This window comes from Epinephelus lanceolatus, chromosome 12, assembly GCF_041903045.1.
Source record: "Epinephelus lanceolatus isolate andai-2023 chromosome 12, ASM4190304v1, whole genome shotgun sequence".
Taxonomy (NCBI): domain Eukaryota; kingdom Metazoa; phylum Chordata; class Actinopteri; order Perciformes; family Serranidae; genus Epinephelus; species Epinephelus lanceolatus.
The window spans coordinates 22,159,968-22,181,583 of NC_135745.1; the positions used below are offsets into that span (position 1 = coordinate 22,159,968).

The window sequence follows — 21,616 nt, forward strand, 5'->3', positions numbered from 1 at the left end:
TATGAAGCGTCCGTCGCGCAAAATAATATGAATGGGGGCTGTGGGCAGGACATTGTTACACAGCTGTGCCTGTGACTTCAGGCAGAGAGACCGCTGCATCAGAGCAGAAGAGCACGTTTTAAAATACATTTATTTGATCAATTAGTTATTAACTTTTACTATTTTTAGCAACTTGCCTGATCGGGCAAGTGAGTTGTTAGTTTATATGCCCGACCGCGAGTTTTACTTGCCCCGGGCAATCGGACAATCCTTATTGTTGAGCCCTGCTGACACATAGAGACAGACAACAATTCATGCACCTACATCCAATTCAGAGTCACCAATTAGCCTGCATGTCTTTGGACTGTGGGAGGAAGCCGGAGTACCCAGATAAAACCCACGCTGACACAGGGAGGACATGCACACACCACACATAAGGCCTCGAACCCCCCCACCCCGAGGTTCAAACCAGGAACCCTCCTGCTGTGAGGCAACATTGCTAACCATTGTACCAACGTGCTGCCACACACACTTAATCTAGTTTGTTTAATCTGAACAAAAAGCCTAAAAAAGACAACCTGAGGTTACAGTACATGCGGGGACCATTTCTTGGCTGGGAGCAGGAACTTACTCAATTCCTGTCATCACAGCTTGTCAAGCATTTTCCAAAATGTCAAAGTATTTCTTTAAAGAGCACTGCTCCCCCATGGGGGTGGCGCACATTTTGTGCCATTTATTAGATGGCGATAGCAGAGACATGGCAGGAAACTAGGCGGAAAGAAAGATGCGATGATGGCGCATAGCCAGATTCAAAGCCAGGAAGGCTGTGGTTCATGACCGGCATCTTAACCCCTATCGAGTCCACATGGGTGCCACACATGTTCTTTCAATCACTTCGCTGAACAGAGGTCTAGTCAGGTTGATGCTGAGTGGAGATATGCTGGGATTTAGGCTACTTGTTGTCACCAAACTCTATGAGAACAGTGTTTTAGTTGCCCTGTCTGAAGACAAGAAAAGGTGAGCAAATGACAACAGACACTCCTACACACACACACACACACACACACATACACATAACCCTGTACTTACACTTATAACATAATGCATTCCCCAGCCACTCACCCTGACCTTAACCATCACAACTAAATGGCTAACCCCAATCTGAACCCTCCAAAAGGCCTATGAGGGTCTGTCCGAAGGTTAGGATCGACCAAAATGCCTTCAATTTCAAAACGTCCACTCTCAAGGTCTAAAACTCAAATTGGTTCACACAAAGACAGATATGCAAGTACACACAAAAACACACCAGTGTCCTTGTCTGAACTCGTCCCCTCAGTTACTCTACGCTGACCTGGTTAGTTCCCAAGACAACAAATCCCAACCTGTTAGCACCGGCAAGATGAGGGGAATAAATGAACCCGAGGAATCCAACGTGAAACATGCCGCTTGCTCAGCACTGGTTCGATTCACAGAGCTTCACGGAAGATCGAATGAAGTTACTCTGCAGCAGCGCAGGACTGAGTGGAGCAAAAAAGGACTTTGGAGGAGCTGATCACAGTATTTACCCACACACACACTGTCGGCTACAACAGTGACAAAATAACATACCCCGGTCAACCAAGCTGCAGCACACAGGAGGTTGGTTTGAGCTGGAAAAACATTTTTTTACAGGGGTGTCAAGAGTTATCTCCTGTTACCATAAAGATAAATAAACCTGAGTCACTTTTACTGTGCTCCCCTGTTCAGCAAATGAAACCCTGTTGCACCACACAAGATGGTTCTTACCTAGAGATTAGATGCTACTAAATACCCAGTAACTGTGAGGTGTGGCTAACTGTTGTGTAGCTTACTGAGCTAACTGGCATAGATTAAAGAGAAAAAAAAGTAGAATTACAAAAGACCGGAAAATACAACACATCATCCTAATAACCTCACATTAAATGACTAAAAGCCATCAGTAAGGTTAACATAATTACACTTATTCTAAACTGCTTGAAAACTACTAACTCTGAAACACATATTTCTCATTGTGCTTCCTCAATATAGCCTAAATAAAAGAAAGTCTTACCTACGTAAATGGTAACTGGACTGCACTTACATAGTGCCTTTCAAGTCATCCAACCACTCGAGTGCTTTTTAAACTACATTCACCGATTCGTACACTGGTGGCTGAGGCTACCATACAAGGTGGCACCTGCTACTCAGTTTTTAACGCACTCACACAGCGATGGAGCAGCCATCAGGTGCAATTTGGGGTTCAGTATCTTGCTCAAGGATACTTCAACATGCAGACTGAAGGAGCTGGGGCTCATACGGCCGATCTTCCAATTAGTGGATGATCTACTCTACCTATTGAGCTACAGCCGCCCACACTGCACACTTACCAAGGATTGATAGATGGCTGAGGCTACCATACCAGGTGCCACCAGCTACTCAGTTTTTTAACACACGGGAACAGCCATCGGGAGCAATTTTAGTATCAGTATCTTGCTCAAGGATACTTCGACATGCAGACTGGAGGAGCTAGGGCTCAAACGGCCGATCTTCCGATTGGTGGACGATCTGCTCTACCTTCTGAGCCAGGGCTGCCCACACTGCACACTTACCAAGGATTGACAGGTGGCTGAAGCTACCATACAAGGTGCCACCCACTACTCAGTTTTTTAACACAAAGGAACAGCCATCGGGAGCAGTTTTGGTATCAGTATCTTGCTCAAGGATACTTCGACATGCAGACTGAAGGAGAAGAACGGCCGATCTTCCGACTGGTGGACGATCTGCTCTACCTTCTGAGCCCCGGCCGCCCACACTGTACACTTACCAAGGATTGACAGTTGACTTTAATATATCATAAGGCCTCCTAAAACCTCTTATTGGCATTATCTGACAGTGTGTGAGGCAAAGGTGACTTCCTGCATACACTGTTGGCTGCTTTACAAATGTTTCCAAGAGACATACCCAGAATTTAGCGAGGGCTTTGCACACAACCTTAGTAAGAAATGAACAAATGTGACCTTCTGCCTCCAGGATAGCCTAATTAACCACAGAGACCACCCTCCCACATAAGTCTGTGGCCTATTTCTAAAAACAACAACGTCAGGCAGCACTCCAGCAAACAAAACCACAAAAAGAATCACCTCATGTTGATCTAGCGGGTCATTTTATTTGCAATCAATACACTGACAAATCTGCTGATGCATTCTGGCATGAAGCCTTCACTGAGGCATGCATGACAGCAGTAAGCTCTCTTTTTAAGAAGGATACATCGTGTGATAAGTGATCAACAAACAGCTGCACCTGCACACACACACACACGCACACACACACACACACACACTAAATAATTAAATAAAGACAAAAACATCAACCCGACCACCTGTAACTACACAGCCTGCCATAACCACCACTCTGCTCTCTGATAAGCCTCGAGTCAAGTCACAGGTTTTCACAGCAGATGGTCAAAAGATTCTGCAATATCACAGCACATGAGTGAACTTAACTGGACTGAGATATGTGCTCGGTGATACTGAACTGGTTCGCTGAAACTGTGGGAAACTTGGAAACAACAATTAACAAGAGGATGCTCACTCAAGGTCTTCCTACCTCCTTGTTCGGGAGCTTTCAGCTGTATCACACAGTCCTCATCAGATTGATGATTGATTTTACTGGAGATGTTTTCATGATGTTTTCTATCCCCAGTGTCCCAGTACGCCATGATAGTGTGACAGTGTGACAGTGAGCCAGCACGCACAACACCAGGACCCTGAAACTGAGGCAGCTAAATGGAATTCATCCATTATTCATTTCATTCTTTACACCTGCTTTTCCTGCTGTGACATGTCAGAATGTCTTCCATATAAACGGTCTGTCAATCCATAACAACTGAGCATTCCTATTTATGATGACGGTGCGATAAATTCAAAAGCTCCAAAACAAGTGAGAAACCGTCGACGTCACTGATGACATCAATGGATTCACAAAGTCTGTGGTGGATTCAATGTGTAAAACAACAGAAGCAACTGTTTCCAAGACTCTCAATTAAATCATTTTGCAACCTGACACCATGGATTACCAGAACTATCCCAACACGCTCACTGTAGTCTGTCAGGAAACAATTATAAAGCAGCAGCCTGCAATGTAAGAAGCAAGAACGGACTAAATGACAATGCACAAGTTGAAGGAGCTGACAGGATCACATTTCACTGGAGTTGTCCCTTGTATGACTTTATGTGACATGAGATGCACAACAGATTATACGTTTGAATTGTTTACTCATTGAGTTCAATAACTGATTATAGTATATTAGGGTGCAGTGGTTGGCACTGTCGCCTCACAGCAAGAGGGTTCCTGGTTCGAACCCAGGTTGGGGGAGCTTCTCTGTGCGGAGTTTGCATGTTTTCCCCATATCAGTGTGGGTTTTCTCCAGGTACTCCAGCTTCCTCCCACAGTCCAAAGACATGCAAATTAATTGATGATTCTAAACTGGCCGTAGGTGTGAATGTGAGTGTGAATGGTTGTCTGTCTCTATCAGTACGTTTACATGCAGCTTGAAAAAATCGAATTATTGGCTTAGTCTGACTGAAACCAGACTTTTAAATGCATGTAAACAGCTTAGTCCGACTGAAATTGGACTATCCGTAGCTGGACTAACACATCTAGATAATTTGATTGCAAATTGAACTATTGCTGCATGTATCCACTTAGTCTGACTGGAGTCACTTTTTCTTTCGCAGGCTTTCACCCGGAAGAAGAAGGAGATGACGCAGCAGCAATGCAGTAACTCCCGGAAAACCAAACAAACAAACAAACACCATGGCGAACGAGAAGCAGAAGACGCACTTCTGGACGGACGAGGAAACTACATCCATGCTCCAACAGCTAGAGGAGCTAAACACATTGAAGTTTATGGATGGAAGGAAATCATGAAACACGGATTTATTCAAAAAAGTTTCTGAACAAGAACCGGAACTAGTTTAGTACGCACTTTATTAAAAGGACACAGTGTTGCCTATTGAGGTGGGGTCAGACGTACTTGGGCAGAAATTCGATTTTCTCTTATGCATGTAAACTCAGACAAGAAGAGAAGTCCGACTTGACTGATTGGTCGAGCTATGAGCTTAGCTTGACTACTGTATGTGTTAGCCCTGCGATAATCTGGCGACCTGTCCAGGGTGTACCCCACCTCTGTCCCCAACGGCAACTGGGAGAAGCTCATGCGACCCCTAACAGACTCAGCTGTTACAGAAAATGAATATTTGGTTTCTTTTTGATGCTACTCTATTTATGGAAGAAGGACGAGTGTCGTCGATTGACAGAAAAATAATTGTCGTTTTTGACCAATTCCATAATTTGTGAATTGCTAGTAAAATTTTAAGTAAACATGCCACATATTCTCTTATTGTAACTTCTAAATTGTGAGTATTTTCTACTTTTCTCCTGTGTTATGTAAAGCAAACTGAATATCTTTTGGGTTTTGGACTGCTGACAATTTGATATCACCTTGGGTTTGAAGAAATCTCATTATTTTCTGACATCTTATAGAATAATTAATCAAGATAATAATCAGCAGAGTGGCCCTAAATCCTGTGCAGTAGGTATCTGATCTAACTTCTAGCTCTTGAGTAACACTCCACCCATAAATATGATTCATGACATTGTGCCATTACGATCCATAAAACCATGGCCTTAAAGTGAAAAGATAAAATGTTCTGTGCTCAAAAGAAACTCAAAAGATAAACCACCAAAGGCCACTCTGCACTGGACAACTTAGTTACATCACAAAGCGAGCTAGTTCCAGCCCACTTGCTCCTATAGCCTCTGCAGCCCTAAAGAGATGTTGTGTCATAAATGAGAGCCATGTCACATTGGATTATGGTCTAAGGTACAGAGCTTCTGTTTAAACGCCTGGTTGGGTTAAGCTTCATGATGAAGAAGCCCCCTCCTCCTCCTCCTCTTCTTCTTCTTCTCTTTCATTCCCCTGGCTGTGCACACTTTGCTCTTAGTGAGCTGTGACCAGACCATAAGACAAGAGATGCTGTGGTCCATAGACTTTGCATCTTTTTTTATATTAAATAGAGGGGGAATGGTGCCTGCATTTTCACACAGCTGTGGTGTCAAAAGAAAGTGCATTTTAAGTGTTTAAAAAGCTTTAAATTAAACCCAAATAACCCCCTGAGCAGTGTGTGTGCTGAGGTGGCTCATGTACAGTAGGAGAGCAGTGCAGGGAGGCTGAGTGGAGCCTAGTATGGCGGGTGGAGAGATGCTGCTAGTCCGTGGAAATGTGCATGATAACAAAAGAGGGGTAGGGGGCAGTGCACGCGACCATATTCCCATCATATCCAAAGCTTAAATAAAAGCAAAGGGTTGCAGGATAAATGCGTGGAGGCTGGGTGGAAACAAAGGGAAAGCGTGGATGGTGAAACAATGCATCCCAGAGAGCAGATAGAGCACCTACCTTGATGTTGTCAGGCGAACACTTTTATCTGTGCATCTTCTTGTACTGGAGCACCGCTGGATTCAGTCACATCAGCCGAAGAAGAAAAATAACACCTTAAAAAAAACTGTCAGAAATGTTTGTAAAAAAAAAATGTAAATAAAAATAAAATAAAACCCCTAAAAGCTAGAAGCTGAGCCCAGCTCGCTGTGCTAAGGATAACTATATTCTTCTCCTTCCCACAGACAGGCTATTATGTCTGCTCTTCATCAGGAGGAAAGCCTCATGTTGTGTAGCATTACGCTAGCCAAACGGCTAACGTAGCCCGCAACGATATTGTACCGCAAACCGGTGAAGGCAGAGATGCTATCCTCATGATTTTCCGTCAGCCCGCTGTGTTTTGGTGAGGATGATAAGAAAGCAAAGAAAAAGGATGCTCTCAGGCTGTGGCAGCGAGCAGGTCCCTTCGCTCCTGCTGCCTACGGAAGCCGGGTGGGCCAGAAACGCCTTTTCTTTTCTCTGGGCTCATAATGAGAGAAAGGAAGTTGGTAATTTGATAACCTACTTTTTGACTCCACACAGGAACACAGGGTATGATATTATCTTTACATAATTATAAGAACATGTATTTTTATTGCACTATATAACAAATGTTGCAGTGTTTAACAAGACAATAAAAAATCCTCATTTTATAGTTTTTATTTGAGCTCACATGGACTTCTTACAAGAAATGTAACCTTTGATGACCATATTTTACTATTTTACTTTTAATTACCTAAATACTTATTATGGCATCACAATGATTATCAAAAATATTGGTTAATATTTATCAAAAGACATCTAAATAATAATATTTAATCACAGCACATTTCAATACGTGTTACAAAATGCTTCAAAATTAAAAATGTATTCACATTTGTATAAAAACAACATTAACAGGCTAATTCTCCTTTATTTATTGAGTTGTCTGTCCTTTTATTCTCCTTAAACAAACATATTTTAAAGGTTTTCTGTAAAAAAAAAAACTCAGTTAATAGGGACATTTTTTTGTTTATTATAGTCATAATATTTTAGATTATATATATTCCAGATTAAGGTGGTTGTTTTGCATATCTTTTTGATGAGAAAATGAAAATAAGAATTAGCTGCAAGTCATTTGGTGTTCATTTTTGGTGTTACAAAATCACCCTGCAACTTCTGGCAACAACATATCATTCATAAATATGGTTTATTATTATTTTTTTAATTGTTAATGACACATGCCTCTTCAGGGTTATTTTTTAATCATTATTTAAAAGCAGGATTTTGCCTTTTTTTTTAAAAAAAATTTGATGACCCCGTTTTCAAGGTGTGCTGAGTTTGGAGAGCTGTCCCCTCTTTATAGTTGACAAATAGGTTACAATAAAACATTTTTTTGTTTATTATAGTCATAAGATTTTAAATTATATGTATTCCAACTTAAGTTGGTTGTTTTGCATGGTGTCTTCACAATGGGAATATGCCACAAGTCATTTGGTATTAATGTAAACCCCCTCAAACAACATCTGGCATCACAATAACACTCATAAATGTGGTTTGGTATTTGTTAAAAATGATTTTAATACTCAGATATGACACATGCTGCCTAATTTCTTTTTTAATTTAAATGCAGACATCTTCTCTGAGGACATTTTAAAGGGTTACTCTAACAGTTTGCTGCCTCTTACTCAAGCAACAAATTGGTTATAGGGTCTGGCATCTTGAGTCTGTTTATTGCATTTAATAGATTTTTAACAAAATATATCTTAGATTAATCTGGCTGTTAATTCAGTTTGCTCTATTTAAGAAGCCATTACTTATTTAGCATAATGAAATATCATTAATAACATAACATCTGGCATCACAATGATGTTCACAAATATGGTCTTTATTACTGGATATCATAAGATCTTCTGCAGTCAGCTTCAAAGGGAAGGTTATATATCTGAGAAGCATTATGATCAGTTTCAGGGAGGTAAAACAAATTCATATCATGTTGAATAAGAACGGGAAATGTGTGCCAAATTTTCCTCAACTGAGTTTTCAGTGTGTACAGCACCAGATTTATCACTCAGACAGATGTTGTGGTTCTCTGCGCCATCTAGTGGACGCATGTAAACACTGGCGGAAACAAGTGACAGCAGTCCTAACATGAACATGTTAATATATAAATCAGAAACAAAGACCAAGATCTTGATTGGACAATTTTATTTTCTCAGGGACATTTATGAAGCCAGAAGGAAGATCTGTTTCTGTTATTATCATACACAATGTCAAAAAAAGAATGAGTTTATTTTCTGATCACCATCACGTCAACATAAAGCACACACGGCACCAACTACACTCACTGAAAGCCTGGGGTTTGGTGCAGAGCCTGGTTTACCAAAGGAACGCTGGAGTTACATCCTGGTTTTATTAGAGGAAACCGTCGTAAGGGCAAAGATGATCTTGCCGCTGTGTGACACCTTTGGGATGCCAGGTCTGGATTATATTACAGACAATACAATTCCCCCACGTTAAGATTCAACGTTTATACTCATTCAGAACTCCACAAGAGGGTCAGGGGGGGAAATTACAGGAAAGGTTTGAGAGGATTCACAATAAGCCATGGTCTGTCATCTTAAACTTTGGAATGATGCATCAAGAACAAAAAGTGCTGCCAAATGTGTTTCCATGCAAGCAGTCTGTGCCCATATCAGCTCGATTTGTCTATCAGCTGGCAGCCAAAGGTTCAGAAAAATAATTTATTCACCCCGATTACTGAGTCAGCATCAGCAGGAATCAGCTGAAACACTGCACAGCCACCAGCTGATAAAAAGTCCATGGAAACTTTGATGACAAAGATTTAACGATGGCTCAAATTTTTACCCACAAACAGGACTTGCATTTACACACACACATTAAGCTTCTTTAAGGAATGTTGGAAATAACATGGGAACGCAGACTTGAAGGGCTTCTATGTTAAGACTTACATTCAAAACAAGACATTTGAATAAAAAAAGAAACGTGAAAATTTAAAACTCTGTACCCATGACGCTGTTTGATTATGTGATGGAATCCGTACTTTTGGATGCCAGAACACCAGAGATAACATAAAATCGAAGCCAGAGGACGAGTTTGTACATCGTGTTCCCCTCTAGTACGACGATGGTGATGCCACAGCAAACAGTAACAGTTACTACGAAGTGTAATGTAATACTGTTAACTGAGGGACTCCTCTCTTTCCTGCCCAAGATAAGGTCATCGCTGTTGCCTTGCAAGTTAAAAGAAAAGCTTTGGGTATCCACAATCTTTCGCCTTCCTTCCAGACAACACAGAACAATCCACTTTCACGTCCAACTGTAAAAACTACTGAAAAGAAACCTGGTTAAAACTTAAAAAACAGAGGACACTCTGGGGTAAACAAGGAATTCATGGCTGGCAGCGATGTTCCAGAGGCTTAATGGTCTCAAATGCACACATCTGAGTTCCATAACATTTTGGGAAACTAAGGAAATGAATGACAGGGTGACATATTTAGAGCAGATCTGCTGCTATGATCTGACTCTATTTGGCCTCCCAAAGAGCATGACCAATTTCCCAGTGACCTTACTAATGCTTCCATATCGGCACTCCAGCTCGAAACGTCATAGACCCTCTGTCATTTCTACAGCAGGAGGCCTGACAAATACTGTATTTGGGCCGCTGCGTGGATTAAGGACCACTTGCTTATTATGAGCAAAGAACAGTTACAAAACAAAAAGTGACAGACCAGGCTACAGTAATAAACAATGGTAAACACCCTCATGCTTCACATGAAAAAGAAAAATCACGTGTCCAGCATACACACACACACGCACACACAAGTATTTTCAAATATCTGATGTCATTTTTAACTCATCATTCATCCAAGAGTGGTCAGAGACAAGTGATGTTGTGAAAATGCCCCCAACTTCTATGAAACTATCCGCAAGTTTTGAGAGCAAATCGATCAGAGACTACAGACTGGCTGGTGTCAGGAAACAGATCTGAAACCAACTGGTGTACATTCTGTTTGCTATACTCATCGACCTGAACTGTGGGAGAGACGCAGGGTTCGCTCATTTATGTCAAGAAATGCACACCGAACACTGGCATCTGGTGATTTGTTCCCACTTCTCTTATTCAGCATTGATGTTTCCCTCAAGACGAGGCAGTCTGGTGTGCACGTACCACTCTCTTGCATAAATGATGGTTAAAAACAATACCAGGCAAATAGAGACATTTAAATAATTTACGACGTATTTACACAATAATCCATCTTATTTTCCAGCAGTGTCTTTGCATCTTCTCAGTGTGTGAGTGCGTCGTCTAGTCACCCATCTTTACTTTCGATGTCTGCGGGAGAAAAAGACACAAGATATTTGACTTTCAAATATAGAATCAACACAATCAACACAACGTAAATCAATCTGGAGTTTTGTGGGAGTAATTACTTTCTTTTAGAATGACATTTCTCAGAAGTCTGTAACAATGGTTGACAACAAAAGACCATTGTTACAGACAGAATCCACGGATAGCTTATTCCTCTGAAGAAGAAAGACAGATTGTGAAGGCACAAAAACCAGCCTGTCTCATTCACCTGCAGAATGGCTACAATGACACCAAACAGGCCGATGGCGCTGCCAAAGATTTCCACAATGAGGATCTTGACAAAGAGGCTGGCGTTCTGGGCGTCCGCCAGCGCTGCTCCGCTGCCCACGATGCCGACACAGATGCCACAGAAGAGGTTGGAAAAGCCCACAGTCAGACCAGCGCCGAACATGGAGTAACCTGAGAGGACGGAAATCAAATGAGTCAGAGACCTCCGCCACTAATTCACAGTGGGACTGGCAGCAGAAATCAAATTCCCTGTCAAGGCTGGAAACAGCCAAGTAAGCGTTGGTGATATTGAGTTTGACTATTACAGTCTTTCTCTTTTATGTTAAAGAAGTATTTCACTGTTGGAAAGACAGCCTTTTAATAAAACTCAGATGTCTATGCAGTAAAAATATGGAAATACTTCTGAAATTGGTGCATGGCCCTGGAGGCAGATCTGATTCGACACTGGGAAGAATATAACCACTGTATCTGGGGCTCTGTCAGCGAGGGCTCGGTGGAGAAATCTTGTGGTGTGCACACACAGGTCGTATCGCAGTTGGCGAGACTCCCGATGACAGAAACACACGTCACCAGGTATTAACACTCAAAAGATTACGATAGTCTCCGCGATGCAAAATCAGGGTGAAAATCGTGTAATGTGAACTAGGCTTAAGTCGAACCAGACCAATAAGCACTCCTGCTGGTGGGTGACATAAGGCAAACATATTGGTTTGAAACAATGGTGGCAGGCTGGCAAAAAACAATCTTGTATTACAGTTTAACAGTAAGTTAAAACATGTTTCTGAAAGGCGAGAAATAGGCAACACAGAAAACGAATTTTGGTTTACATACAATCAGCGCTGCTTACTTCTACAGTTTGATCTCAATTTTTTGGTATGGTGCCCACTTCTTGTTAACAAACTCTCACTATTACAGCTAAAAACAGTAGAACATAGAGTTTCACTGAGGGGCAAGGAGGGATATCTAAGCACTGGTTAGATGGAGGGAGGTTTACAACAGTTCATGTACACATTCAACCCACAATGTTTTGATGGTTAATGGTTAAAAAATGGTGACATGCCCTTTAATACATGTTAATAGGTCTCTCAAAATCCATTTCATGTTGTAAATGTATTGAGCAATCCATATTTAATAGCTTTTTAGACTGAATGTTGTACGTATCTTAAGATTTTCATAACTGTTTTCAAACATAAGTAATGCACAGAACTTGTAAACAAGACCATATCACGTAATCAACTTAGAACCCACTGTCACTTTATGATATAACCTTTTTCAAACTTGAGACGTCACCGTCTACATTGAATTAATGTGTTAAAAAAGAGAAAAAATTCATCCTGAGTACTGCAGTTTGTGTTCCAGGTGCCATTTCATGTTAAAATCGTTGACATTTATCTGTGACTTTATGTCTGTTTTCTTACCAGCTTGGTAGTTCCTTGCCCCGATGGTCTCAGGGGTTGTTCCAGTGAAATGCTGTACAATGACAGAAATCATTTTTAGAACCAAAACATCCTCACTTCACTGCTGAAATCATATTTAACGTCTTTCTGTCGCACATCTACAATGCTTGAAATTATTGCTGTGTTGCTTTGCCCCTGTCTAAAATCCCCTCCTAACACAAAATGGATAACTGCACAGTTTTCTTGATCATAAACAACAAAAAGTCTTGTGATTTACCTCCACCATGTTGCTGATTACAATGGCCATGATGATCCCATAGATCGCTACAGCTTCACAGAAGATGATGCTAAAGGGAAACATCAAAATGCAAACACAAAGTCAGAGAGTTGATTTGGTTTTTAAAGTGGTTTAAAGTTTTTAAAGTGGTTAAAAACAGTGAGTTAAACTGCAGCCAGTTTAACTCACTGGCTACACTGACAGTCACTCATGCAGGCTTGTTCAGTGGTGAAGTGTTGGGAAGGTCAATGAGAGCAGGACTCTCATCATTTTAAAATTTTTAGTGAGGGTGTATTTATTTGGAGTACACTGGGCACATTATGTAGATATATAACACTTGTGTGAAGCTGCACTTCTAATTTGAGGTATTTACAGATGTTTTGATATTGCTCTCTGGTATTAAATAACTACGACATTTTTCTCAATGAGGAAGGCAATTGGCAATTTTAGGTTTTTTAGCCCAGTATTTCCACATTTACAGGAGGCTGGAAATTATTTAATTAGTTAAATATGATGATTTTTTTCAACTACCTTTTTTGTTTAGCAGTAATATTCAAGGACATTCAACTGGACAAATGAAAAATGAACCTACCTGACCAGATTCTTGGTTTTGATCCGTGGAGCCTTGACACCACCACCAATGATGCTTGAGCCAGTGATGTAGATCCCCCTGGAAAACAAAAACAACAATCAGCACAACATCTATAACATGACAGAAAAACAAAGAGTAAGGAGACGGCAAACCAAAAAAAAAAAAAAATTACTATCCAAGTGTGTTTTGTTTTTGGTTTGGATCGCTGGTCAGTATGTTCATTGCCAGCACAATTACAGAGGAACATGGTGGAAGGGTGCAGCATGGGCCAAGGAAGAACTCAATACATTTTGAAGCAGAGCAGATCTGAATCATGGGTGAACACACAAATCATTTTTCACTTTCTTTTTTTGCAGTCTGAGTGCCCCTTTAATATGGCCATCAGTCAGACTGCAGTTAATTTTAGCTCTGAAAACTACTAGACTAACAATTGTTTGAGATACCCATTGTGTCTTCTAAGATTCATAATTATTTATGAAAACAGCGAAAGTTTGTTACAAATTTTTGAACTAATCAGCTACTGATCAGAGAGCAACTAAGGCCCTGATCACACAGAGTGCGTTTTAGGAGCTGGAGGCATCTTATTGTAATCATTTTTTAAGAGAATTAAGCTTTTTGCTCACTGTTGCATCGTTCCACGCCTCACATTTCTGTGCGCTATGTGCCTGGCATTTTTGCCAAAGTATATGCACTATATACTATACGACTTTGTGACTATATGACCATACGACTTGAAAAAACGCAGTTACTACAATCTCATTAGAAAATGTGGCGAAGCTCCTGGACCAACTGGTGGTACTCCCCGTGATCCATCCTCTTTTTTAGAGTCTCATGTACCCACACGGATCTCCGTTTCCCTGTGCCCAACACAGTGTGTGCTGACTCTCACCCTCAACCAGAGCTACAGTGAGTACCCTCTGCCTGTCCAATTTAATAACCAGCTACTAGGACTGTGAAATAAACAAAATTAATAAACAGCAGATTGATTACACAGGAAGGTTAGGATAAGGAGGTGATGGGGTGGTTGCCTGGCAACAATGAAAAGGAACACTAAGTATTTTTGTTACTAGTGGCATTTACTTTAAAAAAAAAAAAAAAAAAAAAAAAGGCCGTGCAGTGCACCTCATGTTTTGCAACCTGCAAAACTCTTTTTGTGTGATCGGGGTCTAAGTCAGTTTTTTTTTTATTATTATTATTTGTACACGCGCAAACACCCTGTCAAAACCCCTCTTTAAAATCTGATTATCCAAGGTGTGTGCTATCATAGTGGCAACTACAGTAAAAACTACTAAATGGATATTGCGTAATGAAAACAAATATCGAACAGGATGCAAAACAAGCAGGGAGCTCTCAGTAAAATAAAACCTAAAATATAATTTTTTTTGGATACCGGAAAATACAAGACACTTACGACAAATTTTAAGTGACATGGGACGTAGCATGTCTGGGCCCTAACACACCAGGCCAACAGCTGCTGAATGGTTGACTGTAGTTTTAGCTGACTGTCCTGCACCACTGGCTTTAAACTGCCCTTATCTGCAGCTGTTCAGCCAATACTTCTGACTGAATCTGCATCAAAGGAAGTCAGTTAGAGACTCTCTGACTGTTCATGCTGGTGAATCAATGATTTCACCCATTAAGAGGCGGCTTCAGTATATTTTCCATCTCTGACTTGTCTTCATCCACACACAAAAGACCAAGGATTAAAAACAGCAGCACAAAGCAAGGCCAAGCTTTTCAGTGCCAGTTCCATTTTTAAATAAGAAATATTCTCAATTTATAATTCAACCATATAACCTATAAATATAAAGATTTAGTGGTGTAAAAGAAGTTGGCTGGTTTAATATGGCTGTCTCTTTGCAATGTTCTGTGGAGGACATCGATCTAGTCTACATGCACCCTGGCAGGCTGCAGGCCTTCAGTTTCAGGCTTTATGTGTGTTCAAGGGCAGCTTTTAACACAAGATGTAAAGCGGCATGTGCAACAGTCAAACTTTGCCGACTTTGTCAACCTATTATTCAATTTTCACTTCATGGTTTGGCTTAACTCAACCCACTCTCGTAACAGGTGTTTCTCTCCATTTCATTTTCCACTGCAGATAGTACTCCATCAGCGTGAGCGGGATTCTCAGCTGATCACCAATGCAACCCCGTGTGACACTGCTTTGAAATCACCTACAACAAGACACTTACTAAAGCCTTTCATCAGCAACCAAACACAGTTGCACAGCATAGTGTACATTGTGTACACAGTAGTTTTAAGGGCTGCCAGTTTTAAAAAATCTTGGTCAAGTGAGCCAGAAAAAATTGCAGTCGATATTGACGGTAGCTTGGCTATTTAAAATTGGCAAAATTGTGCAGGAGGCTCTGTCTTGTGCAAGTGACAATTCTCTCTGACCAATCAGTGGTCTGCAGTGTTTAACCGCTGAGCCGATGTTAGAGATGGAGTTAGTTTGTCAGTGCTCCCTGAGGCCAATTATAGAAAACTATAAAAAGTGTTTTCTTATAACTGAAATAATGGCATCAAAGTCTCCAATCAATTTCTGAACCTAAACAGGAGCATAACTTCATCCAAAAGATACTCAACAGTGTTCCTGTGTCACCATATCTAAGATTTTCCAGTTCCACATTTTTTACATGATGTACTTTTCCAAGTGTTACAAAAAAGAGGAAATTACTGTATGAAAGGCCGGTGCATTTTAGGCCTTTGAGTACCACCACCCCTGGCTTACTAACACATCCAAAATACCACTCTAAACTGTGCTCCTTGTTGCATACTCACCAGGCTGCCCCCACCACCGACAGAGAGATGGCCAAGCCAATGCCCAGATTGGCCCACATGAAAGGAGAAGTCTCTGTCAGGAACCTGCAAGCAAAGAGGTACAGCTGATGAAGATTACGCTTTATGAGGACAAGTAATGTGTACAGGCAGCAAAACATTAATGTATCTGTTGTGAACCATGTGTTTCCAAAGTGGTAAGGAGATTTGGTTTTCTTCACTTGCTTACGCATCATGGAAGTATGTTATAACCTATATCATCTACAATATTAATAAGGACATATCCACAAAAAAGTTGCCACTGGCAAATGTGACGCCACATATCAGCCTAATCACTTGGCCACTACTTCCTTTAAACCAGGGCCACACCAGAAAGTGATCCAGACTACTGGTAAAATAAACACAGGCTAAGTTTAATTGCAACCTTGTATTCTGATGTTTACTGCAAGGCTTAGCTCACCTAAAAATGTGCTAACCGTAATTTAAACGATAAATTTTAATACGTAAGCAAAGTTGAGATAAGTCTCGGAGGGCAAAGTTACTTTTATTATCTTTTATTCTTCCATATTATAAAGCCAGTTCACTTACACACTCGTGTGAAGACATGTTAGTGCCACCCTCTCAAAGAGAAGGGCAGGCCCTCAATCAGTCACAGCAAAATCAAAAGCAATGCTTAGCAACAGTACTTTGCTGCAGTAAAGAGCCTGAAAGTAGTGTATAAGGGCAGTGTGGCAGTATTCTTGTAGTTGTGCAATCTAGGAAAAGTCAGTGTCCTTCTGTTATTGTAATACTGTACTGTCTGTTTCGGCAACTATTTCTCTGAAAGAGGAATACTATCAGTAACACTCAACTGAAAAAGTGGACTGACAATTACTTGTTATTTTAACAACAGGCCGAAACTCAAAAAAATAAATAAATTGATAACCATACATGACAAAAAACGGCAAATACTCACATCTGAGAAGATTCAAACAACATACGTTTGGCATTTTGGCGTAAAAATGACTGAAATAACTAATATACAAACAAAATAGTTGCTAATTAGAATTCTTTCATTCATACTCATGTATATTTTACTGACAGCTTGGGTTGTCCTCTTTGGGGAAGTGTTTGAGTCAACTATTAAATAGTGTTTTGTCCTACAGTTATCCCAATCGTGCTGATTAACCTGCAGACAGTAGCTATATACCAATGTTGCTTACCATGCCACATCAAAGCGGAATCCAAGGTCAAATATGGTGTAGCAGATACCTATGAAAACAAAGTTATTAAATTAGATGTGAAAGTGAACAGAGGTCAGCCAGATGTATGTTTACAAGTAAGCTAGATATATATGTGTGACAGAGCCCTTTAGTACAGACATTTACAGCATGTTACTGCATCTATAAGCGTTTCCCCTGAACCATGTGTGAATGAGTGTCACATTTATGTGCTACAGTCATGGAGAGAAGCTGTAACTTAAGTGTGATAGCTCAGTCTCACGTGAAAACTGCTGCAGTTCCTGTTTGGAACCGTTTCACATCTGACAGCTGTGTACACGAACAGCTAACCGGCTAACGTTAGCTTAGAGAATTTAAACGCTTTAAACTATTGAAAGAATAACAAACCGGGACCCCTTCGTAATTCCTATCAAAGAAAGGCTGAAAGTAGTCCGCTTGAATTGCAAACAATGTTGTAAAACGTTTGAATTGCTGACGTTTCCTGCTGCAAGCTGTTAGCTTTGAGCTAACTGACGTTAGCTTAACCTTAAGTAGCAATATATGCTAGCGACTGCTAACTCGGTTCGCTTGTCTTTAATGTTAGCTATAATACACGGACTATCGATTATGTTAGGGTAACTGTGTTTTGACGTCTTAATTACTACGCTCAATAGATAACAGCATCTCCAATTTGCAGTTTAACCTACAATAGCAGCTAGCAAGCAATACGGAAAGAGCCGCAACCACTCTCGTCCCATGATTTAGCCAGGTCCCAAATTGTAGCTGTCAAACGCTACAAACGCGCTTTGCCAGGGAAAAAGACCGACTGGCTGCACTGTTATTGTTGCATACGTCTGCAAAATATGTGATTACATTAATTTACTGCAAAATTCTGACAAATATCCAAGGGAAATATAACATTACCGACGATAAGTATGGTGCTCCAGAAGGCCAAAGTGACCCCCGTGTACAGAATAGCGTGTCCGTTCATCATCCACTCTAGCAGCATCTATCCGGCGGTGTAACCTGCTGTACAGCGAGATAACCTCGGCTCAAATATTTAAATTTGACGCCAGTGAGGCCAAGATAGCGAAATAATGCTGTTTAGAGAAGCGCTAACAGTCGATGGAGGAGACACAGCATCAAAAGGAGAAGCTGTGCGGTGTCAGCTGATCCAGCTTGACTAGCATGTGACCGGAGACTGAGGGCTGCGTCCGGTTATTTACGACTTCTTCACTTTGCTGAAACGATTTCGCTGCAACGGCGTTAATGCAAATGTTATTTATTCCTTGTCTGTTACATGAACAATTTTGTGGGTTAGGCTTCACAAGCACTATACACAGATTGAAAAAGCCAAGTCTTGAGTCTTGTCTATAGACACGAGTAATATAACCGAACGCGTCCCGGTGAGAGCTACCTGCAATGCGTGTAATGGACGCTAGATGTCACCCTTGTAACTAGTTGTGTATAAGTAAAAACTTAAGAGACTTTAATTGTTTATTAAATTCACGTTACAGTTTCATGAGTAATAAGTTCATTTACAAAAAGATATTTATATTGCCATTAAATGCCATTTTAACCAAAACATAATGTTGGCTGTGATGAAAAGGTGTAATGGTGTGTTTTGTACTTATAGCTGGTGGTACTTACTTTAGGAATTTCCTAATATATTGTTGGTAGCAATTAATGTGAAATAGAAATATAATATCAGGCATATTGTTGTTTTTGTTATTTGGTCAAAGTCCTTGAATGATATACAGTCATATAAGTCTTTGCAATAAGCACAGCAGTACATGGTCAATGAGGTGCCACACTTTATGAGACACTACATAGAATTTATTCTGTGGAAAAATACACTTGAAAGATCCAAAACCGAAATGGATCAGGCTGCAAATTAGCTCTCAGCCTGGCTGGAAAAAATGTTTTTGATTTAGTCCATCAACCAGAAGAAAGTTCTGAGCAACACAAGGTTCAGGTCCCTCTTTCAAACAGGCATTTTCACCATCCTGTATATAATTCAATATTAGAAGAGAGACAGAAAGTTACCTTGTATTTGAGACAGGCTACTTCAGTAATATATATTTGTACAACTCTTTTCATAGATGTAAGTCACAAAGTGCTTCACAAGGGCATTATATAATGAGAAAGAAAACGTAAAAGACAAAGTGACAACCTGAGCCACGTACTTAGAAGTGCAAAACTTTTGCACAGTACATATATACAAAAAACTGAAACAACATACTTGATTCCAAACTAATCTAGAGACAACTACTTCAAACTTATCCAATGTTATCCAAGAAAGCGACAATGATATTGTTTGTTTGACCCTCCTGTGGACTTGAAAGTGAAATAACCATATTTTTGTTTTAAAGCTGACATTACACTATATTTTATTCAACACTTTGTCTGCCATTTTCAGTCACTTAATTCATCTTTATGTAGCCTTTTTTTAGTTTATCTTTATATTTATTTATCTATTTTTTCTCTTTTCTGTTTATTCTTTTGAATGTCTTTTTGTTTTTGTCTTGTGCTGCTGTGGCATTTGAATTTCCCCTCTGGGGGATGAATAAAGTATATCTTACCTTACCTAAGTTTACCTTACCTTACCTTACCTTACCTTACCTTACCTAAGCTTATCTCATCTCATCTCATCTCATCTCACCTCATGGTATCTTATCTTATCTTATCTTATCTTATCTTATCTTATCCTATCTTACCTTACCTTACCTAATCTTATAATTGTTTTTGACAGATTCGTCCAGATATATTCATTATAACATACCTGTTCAGTTTCCATTACTATATAAAGATTGTTTAACATAATGGCTGCAAATCTTCATATCATCTTAACAAAGTATTACATCCACAAAAAACATTTAACAGAAAGCCTTTTTTTTTTTAAAAAAAAAAAAAAAAAAACTTATAAATGAAATGCACCAAAATGTTTAATTCAAACCAGTACCCTCCTAACCAACCTGAAAGAAAAAAAAACATAAATAAACAAACAAAAATAGTTTCAGGGTTATGTTTTGGAATTGTGAAAGTCTACAAAAATAACCCTGATTTATCTTGGCTAACTAAATATTTCATCAAACATTTTTTAACAGAAAACCTGCATTATAAAAAAGGGCTGTGAAGGTCATCTGAATTTTTTATTTGGTTTGTGTATTTCATGGAGCTTTTGTTGTTCAGTCCTCAGCAAAAACTCTGTAAAAATTTAAGTGGGGGAAAAAAAACACGGGGAATTAATGAAAACTGCTATGACGTTGCATTGTGGGAAATGTAAAACCCAGCTGTTTTTCTCCTTGAGACTAAACATCAGGGTACTTTGCTTCTGTTTTTTTTTTATTTTTGACCATTATTTCTTTAACTTGTCTCTTGAAAGTCTCCCAACAATATAGAAGTGCAATCCTGTGCAATACAACAGCTTGAGAAGTTGGATATATAAATGTCTTACGATGATCCACCAGAGGGAGTCCTTTCCATAAGTGATATCCTTCTGTGACTCTTTTCCTCATTGAACTGCAAATTGGATGAATTTTCTTTGTGACTCTTAGACTCTCAGCACAAAGATATCTGACTTTTCCTACTTTTTAATTTCAACATAGGCTCCTTGCCAGTGTTTCGCACCTCCAAGGATAGAGTCTACGTCCTCATCTTATTATTCTGGATGACCTGCAGCAGGTTTCATCCCTGACGCCACAGAAGTCACTCAGCTGTGAAGGTTATTAGATTTGTCTTCGCTTCCATCACAGATCAGAAATTATTTAACAAGGACTAAAAGCCCTGAAGGTCATTAAGTCGGTTTATTCACCGCAGCTTTGGGAGAGATGGATTCTTCTTTATCAAAAGGTCCAAACAGCAGTCAGGAGTAACTATTGGTAACCACTGTCTCTCTGCTGTGTCTGTGTCTTCTCACACCTGCACTGGCAGAAATTCAGGACTCACAGGGTGAGATCACAGACACTGACTGAACAGTCCAGAGGCAGAAAGAAAGAGTGTAATTCCCCTTTGTGGAGTGTTAAAGGTTATTTTGCTTGTATTCTGCTGTTCAGTGTCATGTAAAAGTGTTCCATGCTCTTTTGATGACCTCGAACATCCAAAAATACAAGGCAGGTTTCGTGCTTGTGTATGTAGTATTGATGGACGGACCCCAGAGGGAGGGGATATGTAATGCAGCACAGGTCTGAGCTTTTGTTACCAATGTTCCATCTGTTATTGACTCAAGTACAGCCTAGTTTCATGTTGAGATTATCTTGATGCTGGCCATCTGTATCTTTAATGTTGAAGTCAAATGAATAATGACTCCCCGTGTGTCAAACT

The 21,616-nt window shown here is 40.0% G+C and overlaps 2 protein-coding genes across 2 annotated transcripts in view; both read right to left on the reverse strand.

The window, feature by feature from the left end:
* b4galt2 (UDP-Gal:betaGlcNAc beta 1,4- galactosyltransferase, polypeptide 2) overlaps positions 1-6,902 on the reverse strand; it is a 270,007-nt gene extending 263,105 nt beyond the window's left edge. Inside the window, exon 1 of the mRNA XM_033651114.2 lies at positions 6,434-6,902. The gene's annotated coding sequence lies outside the window, so the exon portion shown is untranslated. The remainder of the gene's footprint in view (positions 1-6,433) is intronic.
* Positions 6,903-8,623: 1,721 nt separating this feature from the next.
* On the reverse strand, positions 8,624-18,485 carry atp6v0b (ATPase H+ transporting V0 subunit b). Its single transcript, XM_033651338.2, has 8 exons — positions 18,218-18,485; positions 17,297-17,345; positions 16,098-16,181; positions 13,317-13,394; positions 12,725-12,794; positions 12,469-12,520; positions 11,031-11,221; positions 8,624-10,786 (listed from the first exon to the last, which is right to left on the reverse strand). The coding sequence occupies exons 1-8, from the start codon at positions 18,300-18,302 to the stop codon at positions 10,760-10,762; spliced, it is 636 nt and encodes a 211-aa protein (XP_033507229.1). The 5' UTR covers positions 18,303-18,485; the 3' UTR covers positions 8,624-10,759.
* Positions 18,486-21,616: the final 3,131 nt, after the last annotated feature.